Here is a 9,791-nt window from a genome sequence, read left to right on the forward strand (position 1 = left end):
CATAGTGGTGCTTGATAACCATAGTGGTGTTGAATAACCATAGTTGTGCTGGATAACCATAGTGGTGCTGGATAACCATAGTTGTGCTGGATAACCATAGTTGTGCTGGATAACCATAGTGGTGCTGGATAACCATAGTGGTGCTGGATAACCATAGTGGTGCTGGATAACCATAGTGGTGCTGGATAACCATAGTGGTGTTGAATAACCATAGTTGTGCTGGATAACCATAGTGGTGCTGGTTAACCATAGTTGTGTTGGATAACCATAGTGGTGCTGGTTAACCATAGTGGTGCTGGATAACCATAGTGGTGCTGGATAACCATAGTTGTGCTGGATAACCATAGTTGTGCTGGATAACCATAGTGGTGCTGGATAACCATAGTGGTGTTGGATAACCATAGTGGTGTTGGATAACCATAGTGGTGTTGGATAACCATAGTTGTGCTAAGTTGAAATGCATTTGTATATCCATGATGACATCCTGAAATCCATCAGGCCCACACAGCTATTTAACTATATCTGGGACAAAACTATTATACTGATTTTGGTATTTGTAACAATACCAATACCCACATGATTAGTTATCAGTAACTATGCCGTTCTTCATCATTAGCCTTACATGATACACGGAGAAAAAGAACAGCAGAGAACACTTATGTTTTATTCAATGCTGAAGTATAATCAACAACTATCTTTGTTTTAAGTAAATAAAGTGATAGAAATGTACTTAGAACTATTCTTTTTCTTTAGAAGATAAAACAAGGCCTGACAGGGTTATGATCATGATTGCAACTCAGCAAAAAATAAGAGAAGAGGACAGGATAGAATCCAGGTTTGGCAGGTAGACAGATGGAGTTAAACACACATTAATGCATGTAATCATAACTGCTTTTGCTACTATGAAGGAACAGTAAAAGCTAAATAAAGTACTTTGTGAAAACAGAAACACAGCAGTGATAAGATATTAACACAATATACATTACAGTGAGCTTTGTTCATCCTGTCTTGATCTCAATATCTTGGTATAAAAGCTACAATTGTTTCCACAGGCATGAAAATGAAATAAAGTCATGATTAGCAAGGCTTTTTGTAAGATACACTTTTTTGTCTGGAAGTGGTATTCACTTCAATCTATTAAGATTCTCAAATGTATTTTTAAAGACGTGATTAAATCACTGGGGACATTTTTCAGGACTTTGTTAACTTACGCTTAAAACACGTCCTTTTTGGATGTACTGAATTAATCATCACATAGTGAGTTCACAACCTCCGCAACAAACTGACCAAAAAACACACATGCACCGACAAACAGACTGCCTCTCTACCAACCAGAAGTCTGTGTCCCACCCTCTCCCTACTCCTACTAAATGCACTTTTTACATTAAAAAAATCCCCAAAGGGGCTCTAGGTGAACATCAACAAGACATAGTACACAGCAGAGACAGAGTTATCATACAGCTAGGGGTATAGAAGGGATGCTAGTAAGGCTGAGGGGGTAGAGTTAAATTAGCAGGTCAAATCACCTAAACATGTCTAATAACTGCACAGTGTCAGCCAAGCATAGTGTCAATGCACTTAAGGGTTAATGATCATATGAAAACAGTCATGTCTTTCAACATCCTCCCATACAGTTTGGATGGAAGAATTCCGGGTGATCCTTGGTTGATCTACAGTAGTTCATGTTGTTAAAACACTCGTTCTAACAGTCAGTGGGTTGAGTTGATGAGGTCCAGACAGACACCAGACCAATTTAAACCCCCCCCCCCCCCCCCCCCCCCAAAGGCTTTTGTTTTTTAAAGTCCATCTTCTTCTATGTATAGTCCATAACTGATAACCTCTCCCTTTCCTATCAATGAAAATATAAACACGACTACCTTAGAATTCAGCAAGCTCAGTATCTGTACTCTGTAAGCAGGGAGTGCGACATCTCCCCCTGCTCCTCTCTGCTCTTCCTCTCCCCCGCCCTCTTGGACAACTTCAGGCGGATAGCGCCACCTCGTGGAAGTCCCTTGGCCCTATGTCGGCAGGTCACCTTGTGCCTGCGGAGGAGGGGGGCGTTCCAGAAGCGAGCAGAGCAGCGTCTGCAGGAGAAGGACCCTCGGGCGCGATGAGTCGCCCGGTGGATGAAGGCTTCCAGGAGCCTGTGAGACTGCTTCCCACACACACCGCAGCACAGACGCTCCTGGGGGGACAGGACTCTCTGGGTGTGTTTAGCTGCCCTGTGGGCTAGCAGGCCGGCCTGGCGGGCGAACATGGCGTGGGGACAGATGGAGCAGGAAAAACGTTTCACTGGGACTTTGAGAGATGACAGGATTTGTATCTTCATCCCTCTTGTTGTGACCAGCTCATATCCTCCCCCTCCCGCCCCCCCCCCCTCGTCTAATCTTCAACAGAAGCTTTTTCTTCCTCAGCTGTTTTTGCAAAACAGACCTCCTCTTCCTCTGGTCTTTCCTCTCCTCGTCTCTGACGAAGCCTGAGGACTCCCCCCACATGTCCCCCCTTCCCTCCCTCCTGTCGGACTTTCTCTTCTTCTTGTGTCTCCTCATGTCATCGTGTGATTGGATGTTCCTGTGGTGTGGTTGCTGGGACTGTGGCTCTGAACGGTGGTGGTGATGTGAAGAATGGTGGTGGTGGTGGTGGTGATGGTGGTCGGATGGCAGCTCCGTGAGGGGCTGGAATGGAGCTGTAGTGTGAAGGGTGTGACTACTGGACCCAGCTGGGTAAATGTGCTCCCCTTTCACCCTTGCTGGGGAATGCTGGTGCTGAGGGGGCATGATTGTGGAGTTGGGTGGCAGAGGCTGAGAGTAGGGAGGGATGCTGGAGGCTGAGGAGTGGGCCGTACCAGCATCATAGAAAAGGGGGGAGTAGCCAGCTGGGGGCTGAGGTGGCTGTTGTTGATGACTGTGGGTGACAACACTGTGACTCTGCTGCCCCCCGTGGCCCTCAGTGGAAGGTGCCATCTGAAGGAGGGCGTTGGTGGCTGCCTCGCTCTCTGACGCAGTCCCACTCACTCCACCACCAGCTGCACTGTTTACCCCTGACCCACTGCCGTCCCCTTGTGCGTTGTCAGGGCCTGTGCGGGCCAGCCCGTGCTGCGACAGCCTGTGTCGAGTGAGGCTGTTGGAGTAGGCAAAGGCCTTCCCACAAACCTCGCAGCTGAACAGCTTCTCACCTCCGTTCTCATGGACCGTCTGGTGATGAGCCGTCAGGTGGAAGTGATGACGGAAAGACTTCCAGCATATGGCACAGGTGTAGAGCCTGGGCGGGGGCTGGCTGTTGGAGCCTTGAGGCTTGACATCTTGGGGGTATGAATAATAGGAGGAGGAGCTGTTTCCTTGGTTCTGTTCCCTGTCTTGGCCCATCCCACACGACGGGTTTGTGTTGAAGTTGTTGAGGTTCTCCCCTCCTGGTGTTGTGGGGACCTCTTCCAGCTCCCCTTTCTGATGGAGTTTCCCGTGCCTCTTGAGGCTCTGGGAGTAGCCAAACTCTTTCCCACACAGGCTGCACTTGTAGTTCTTCTCCCCAGAGTGAACGGTGTGGTGCTTGGTGAGGTGGAAGGCCTCTCTGAAGTGCTTCCCACATGTACTGCAGCGGTGGGGCTTCTCCCCAGTATGGACACGGTCGTGCCTACGCAGGGTCTCGCGGCGTGCAAACCCCCTGCCGCAAACACTGCACAGATATGGCCGCGGGATGTTGCTCGACTCCCTGGGAGCTCTGGGGGTGTACTGCCTGCGTTTAGGGGGAGCGTTGGGGTCTTTGGGCTTTCTGGGTTTCCGGGGACGTTTTGGTTTGGCAGCAGGGTTCTGTGGATCATTCCCCTGCTGTTGGTTGTGGTTCATATTACCACTCATACCATCCTGGTTCCCTGCTCCTCTATAGGTCTTATCCATCCCAGATGTTGATGAAGGGGACCCCAATGGGCCTAAGTCCAGCCCCCCCAACAGCCCTCCGATGATATCCCTCCTATCGTCGCCTCTGTTCCCACTGTTCATATCACAGTTGGCGGCAGCTGCGGCGGCGATGGCTGAGATGGCGTTGTTGACAGAGCTGGTGACGTCGTCTTCAGAGTCATCCAGGAGAGAGGACAGGGGGAGGTGCTGCTGGTGGTGATGTTGGGTTTGACTCTGAGGGTGGGGGTGCAGCGTCGGGGCCAATGGTGCCTTCCTCAGCGCCGGGCCCACCATCCCACTGCCACAGGGGGAGGCTCCAGAGTAACATGGAGACGGGTTACCTTGAGAACGGTGGTCGTCATGGTAGCCTGTGTAACGATTCCGAGAGTAATCAGTGGGGTATTTACCATCTGGCCTGTCCCTGTTGTTAGCATTCCCTCCCCTCTCTGACTGAAACAGACCACCATCACACCCTAGCCTTGACTTCTGACCTCCCTCACCTCCCATGATCACACCCTCTTCATCTTCCTCAGTTTTCCCATAAATCACCCCTCTACTACCCTGGTAATCCCCACCTACTCCACCTTCTCCTCCGCCCCCTCCTCCCATTCTGCCCTCCCCTACAGCTCCTTCCTTGCTGCTGCCCTGTGGTTTTGATGCCCTACCTGGCTTGCCGCATGTGCCAGAGGCAGCATGGTTGAGTAGAGAGGTACTCTCACGGAAGCATCGACCGCAGGCTGGACAGCGGAAGGGCTTGTCCTGGTGAATCTTCTCGTGTCGCGTCAGCGACTCACGGCGGTTGAAAGCCCGGGAGCAGATGCTGCAGCCATACGGGCGAGCCTCTGAGTGGATGACGCCATGCTGGAGGAGGTGCCCCTTTTTCTTGAAATGTTTGCCACAATCTGAGCAATTGAAGGTCTTGTCAGGGCTGGGGCAGGAAGATGAGGCCTGGACTGAGTTGGCTGATTGTTGGGAGGACAGCGAGTTAGATTGAGAGTTCAGATCCTGGGTGGAGTGTTCCTGGGTGGAGTGTGGGAGACTGGGGTCAGTTAGTGGTTGGATATGAGTCGGGTTTGGGTTAATGCTGGCATTATTGCTAGTACCTGCTGCCGTAGACTCATGCATACGCAGGTGCCTGCGAAGGCTGGAGAGGTGAGTGAAGGTTTTTCCACACTCACCACAGTTATAGAGGGGCTCAGTGTCAGCCTGTGTAGATGCAGATGGCATGGAGCCCATGTTATCAGGTTTGGATAGGTGAGAACCATTAGTAACCAGGACTGATGCTGCAGTGGAGGAGGGGCCAGAGGAAGAGGAGGATGAGACAACTGATGACGAAGATGAGGATGATGAAGAGGCAAGGAGGGATGGATCTCCTCCCAAACCTGACATGCCAACCCCTCCGCCCCCACCCCCAACCAGCCCTGGGGAGGGGTCGTGGCCCAGCCCCCCTGCACTGCTGCTAGCATTGGGGTTCCCACTGCTGTGGCTGCTGCTGCTGTTACTGCCGCCATCTGACTTCCTCTGTGGCAGGTAGCCAGCCATCGCTTTCTTCCTTCTACTGCTGCTGCTTCCGCCCCCACTGCTGTCCCCCTTGCCGTCATCCTTGGAGAGGGACAGATGAAGAGGCAGGGGGAGCGGCAGGCCTGCTTCCTGCTGCATCAGAGAGGCCAGCTGGTTGGAGGAGAGCACTGGGATGCCCTGGAAGTCAAAACCACCCAGGGAAGAGGGCTGGGAGCCTGGGTGTAGGGGGTGGTGAGGGTGGGAGTGCGAGTGCGAGTGGGGGTGGGACAGGGTATGGGGAGGCAGCTGCTGCTGCTGTGGAGGCTGCTGTTGCTGTGGCTGAGCGGTAGAGAGGGAATGCGAATGAGAGGAATGCAGAGCTGGAGGCGGAGCAAGGCCTGAGCTGGATCCCTCACTCTGACCTAAACCTATCCCCAGGTGGTTGTGGGTTCCCTGTTGAACCAGAAACTGCTCTAAGCTAGCGTTAGCAGGCACCCCAGAGAGAAAGTACTGATTAGCAGCTAGCATGCAACTGAACTGCTGATGAAGACTCCGTGCATCAGACTGGGCCCCAACCAGCTGGTGTCCCAGAGAGGTGACTGTACTGCTACTGGGGGGATTGTTAGTTACCACTGAACTGGAGGGGGAGGGGGAAGAGGATGAAGGGCCAGGTGATGCTTGGGGGACAGAGAGGCCTGGATGCAGAGGGGGTGGTGGAGGGGGGGCAACTCCCAATCCCCCAGAACCCCCACTACTGCTACCTCCAGAAAAGTGCTCGAAGCGGCTGACCCCAGAATGCAGTTGCTCCTGTGAAAGAGCTGCCTCTGTCGGGTGGAAGGAACGCAGGAACTGTGGGTAGCCCGACACATGGCTTGAGCTGCTGCTACTCATCTTGCTTGACTTGGATCTTGAGCTTTGTGAGGACGAAGAAGGTTGTTGTTGTAGAGGGGGAGGAGGGGCGCTCATTTTGGCAAAAATAGAGGCAGAATCGGAAAAGGCGTTGCTTCTGGCCCCTTGGAGGGACCCAAGGCCTAGCCCAGACAGGAGAGCTCCTGATGTCTCGGCCTGCTGTTGTTGTTGCTGCTGGAGCTGGTGCTGGTGAAGCTGCACCTGTTGCTGATGCTGTAGCTGTCGTTCTAACCCAAGGCCTTTGAACTGATGGGCCTGGTGTCCGCTTAACATCTCTATTATGTCCAAATTGTATTTTCCAAATTGGAACATCTCCCACTCACTGGCACATGGGGGTGCAGGAGCCACACCTCCAGCACCAGGAGCAGCGACAATGATCCCACCACTGCCGCCAACGGATGAGCTTCGGCCGAGGGATCCTGCAGTGCCACTATTTGACCTGGAACTGCCTGAGTCGCCTCGGCTCGATCCCGAACTCCGCCCGATAACACTGCCGGTCCCCCCTGTTCGCGCACTTCGGCTGCTGCTACTTCCGCCCGATCGTCCACTGCCCCCACTCTCCATCCAACAGGAGAGGGAGCAAGTGTGTGGGGAATGGGGTTATTTAGTGTAAAGGGTATTTTTTCTCAAATGCAAACAGTTTTCACAGTTCTTTTCAACGTGGATACCGTATTCTCTTTTTATCTTGATGGGTTGGTGCCATTTTATTTAGACTTAAACACTTTGTACAGTTTCATGGGGAGAAAAGGCCTTGTTTTGGTGTGCAATTGTTGTTGGTTGTTGGTCTCTTGGTGGTTTATGGCACAGAACAATCTTTATTAGAGAGCAGTTCAGTCAACAGCTGTTGGTTGGCTGTTTCAGTTACAGTGTTTTCATCCATATCATCGTTTCCCTTCATCCACGTCAGCTTATTCACTCATTCTCTGGGAAGAGATTATGTTTTCTTCTCCTCACTGAAAAACAGAGACTACATTTGTCAAAATAGATATTTCTGTTTGATAAAAACTGTTAAATTAAAGAGCTTACATTTGTAAATACACCAACATTTGTACCATTATGATACACCAAAGTGTGTAGGATAAAATAAAAATTTCTTTCACTTAAAATAAATTCACACAACAAAAAAAGGTATATAATATATACACACGTATATATATATAGATATTTTTTAAACAATGTGTTTTTTAAATGATTGAAAAGGGATAAAGTAGGTGATGAAAATGCAATCACGAACCTTGAACATCACATTCATCGATGCCACAAAACAAATTACACATGGTTTTGTTAACAATGTGTATATTTATGTCGTATTATCCAGGGCGCAATTGAAAAAGAGACCTAGGTCTCAATATGTCGCACCTGTTAAAATAAAGGTTAGATAAAATAAAACTTAGTAATGATATATTTTTTCAAATGTCAGTCTTACTAAAATTAATAGTTTTCCAAATGTAAGTATAGTATGCTGAATGACTATCTTATTACTACTGTTATTCTAATGTATTCATTGTTTATTACTAGGGTATTACTACTGCATATAGTTTCTTATGAACTGAGCACTGTCACATTTTTTAAGACCCCCTTACTGTAAATAAAACATGAATTATTATGAATTATTATTGCATGTTGATAAGACATCGGCGAAATATTGATCACGTTATGGAAAATCTTACCTTTGAATTTTGACAGATGTCAATGAGTCAAAATATGTGTTTCCCCAACAGCGGAGGGAGATGGATTTTATTTCCCAATCGCATCTTTTTGATCGCCTTTCACATTAGTATTGTAGATGACCAATCCTGTGTGGAGGACAGAAATTCAGAATCAGCAACTGTTATTCAGCCACTGCAAAAATTGCATAATTGCACAATACTAGCTACGGGAACTACTAACTTTGGGTTGCACATTGCTTTGACAAACATTGGGAGTTTTGCAAAGAAGCGCTTACATGCAAAACTGACAGCTTTTGGTATAACATTCTGCTATTTAGCTAGCAGATATCGCATGCAACCCATACAAATACACAACACACACGGCTTGCTATCTATAGCATAAAAAAATATGCATTCAAAAGCCAATGAATGCCTCTTGGCAGAATGAAATACGAAATTGATTATTTACCTACACATCCAAGTACAAGTTCAGGATGCGGCCTGTCACGCCTTCCTACCATCTAGCTATCATTCGCTTAGCTCTCCATTTCTGCGTAATGTTTTCGACTCGTTAGCCATAGCCATGTTCACTGATGCTGAGCTAGGTGAATGCTCGGCTCCCTTTCGCTTTTAAATACTCAGTATTTGAGTCTGCAACCTTTTCCTCGCCATTTGACAGCATCAATCCCCATTGGTAATGATGAGTTGGTGATGTTTTTGTCGGCTTAAATGTTTTGGACGGTCGGTTATAATTTTGGGGGGGTAAAAGGGAATGACGTGTGCTCACTTAACATTGGTCCTTTCCGGCCCGTGAAATATTTCCGGGTAGCATAACCTGTGGTTCAGTAGTTGTTTTGGATAGCAAGCATGCTATCTATAGCTAACTGATATTTTGCATTGAATTATTCTTATTTACATTTAGTAAAGATTTTTTATGGTATATTATGTCAAGTAGTCACCCGTATAGGTATCCGAATGACAAATAATGTGATAAAAATCCGTCAGAAATAGATTCAGACTCTGCGGGAGGTTGAAGCCATTTTAACTGGCTTCATGCTGCAGCTGGGCATAGCATTCACCAACCAGACGTGTTAAAATGGCTGCCGTGTATTTGCTAACTTGCATTTCATTATCATTCATATAAAAGTTGTTTTAAATGCCTAGATGTCTGGACATACTTGCTTGTCATTCTGGCACGTGCGGGGTGCAGGCTTTGTCATGCAAATGTATGATTTCATTGAAATGGTAATGTATTCCTGGATCAGGGGTAACTCCTGAAGGCTATTGCTGCAGGTTTTTGCTCCAAACCCGTGGTAACATACCTGATTCAGTTAATTACGGTCCTGGGGAACCGTTATAATTTTGTTGAAATTAAAGCTTGCAGGACAGTCGCTCTCCAGGGGGGTGGTTGCCATATTAGCTAGTGATTTAGTTGTAGCCTACTGTAGATTTAGGAACAACTTCCCACAGAATGTCTAACATTTATTCAATCTTACCTGTCAGTAAAGTCACTTCATATGAGAATAGTTGAGTAGGATGGCTAGTTTATCACTACAAATATCATACAATTTCATCAGTACTTGAGTAAGACCCTGATGAAAGAAACAAGTCTGACAACCTTTTCCACCAACTTTATTTTACAAATGTAGTGTTGGATCACTGCTGTATCCAAGGGGATCAAAATGCATTGGAGAAATTAAAAGTAGGCCTTTATATATTAAAATTAATAATAGTCATGAAAACATTCATGAAGTTCACTTGTAAATATCATCCCATACAAATCTATATAATCTCATACAAATCTAGATTTAGATTTATCCTTCGTCGTTCTACATATGTT

General features: G+C 47.8%; 2 protein-coding genes across 4 annotated transcripts; both read right to left on the reverse strand.

Moving 5' to 3' along the window:
• Positions 1–641: 641 nt before the first annotated feature.
• LOC116353140 (zinc finger protein 865-like) lies at positions 642–2,349 on the reverse strand. Its single transcript, XM_031787279.1, has one exon. It carries the CDS (start codon positions 2,327–2,329, stop codon positions 1,895–1,897), a length of 435 nt encoding a protein of 144 aa, XP_031643139.1. The 5' UTR covers positions 2,330–2,349; the 3' UTR covers positions 642–1,894.
• Positions 651–8,764, reverse strand: LOC109881829 (uncharacterized). 3 transcript variants are annotated; one of them, XM_020473937.2, is made up of 5 exons: positions 8,421–8,763; positions 7,973–8,098; positions 7,537–7,661; positions 4,559–7,255; positions 651–4,261 (listed from the first exon to the last, which is right to left on the reverse strand). In XM_020473937.2, exons 4-5 carry the CDS (start codon positions 6,864–6,866, stop codon positions 2,349–2,351), a joined length of 4,221 nt encoding a protein of 1,406 aa, XP_020329526.2. In that variant the 5' UTR covers positions 6,867–7,255; positions 7,537–7,661; positions 7,973–8,098; positions 8,421–8,763; the 3' UTR covers positions 651–2,348. The 3 variants fall into 3 exon arrangements, with proteins under 3 accessions (XP_020329526.2, XP_020329521.2, XP_020329522.2); XM_020473932.2 differs by having other exon boundaries at positions 651–7,255; positions 8,421–8,764; XM_020473933.2 differs by lacking the exon at positions 7,537–7,661 and having other exon boundaries at positions 651–7,255; positions 8,421–8,764.
• Between the last annotated feature and the right edge of the window lie 1,027 nt (positions 8,765–9,791).

Source organism: Oncorhynchus kisutch, linkage group LG13 (assembly GCF_002021735.2).
Source record: "Oncorhynchus kisutch isolate 150728-3 linkage group LG13, Okis_V2, whole genome shotgun sequence".
Taxonomy (NCBI): Eukaryota; Metazoa; Chordata; class Actinopteri; order Salmoniformes; family Salmonidae; genus Oncorhynchus; species Oncorhynchus kisutch.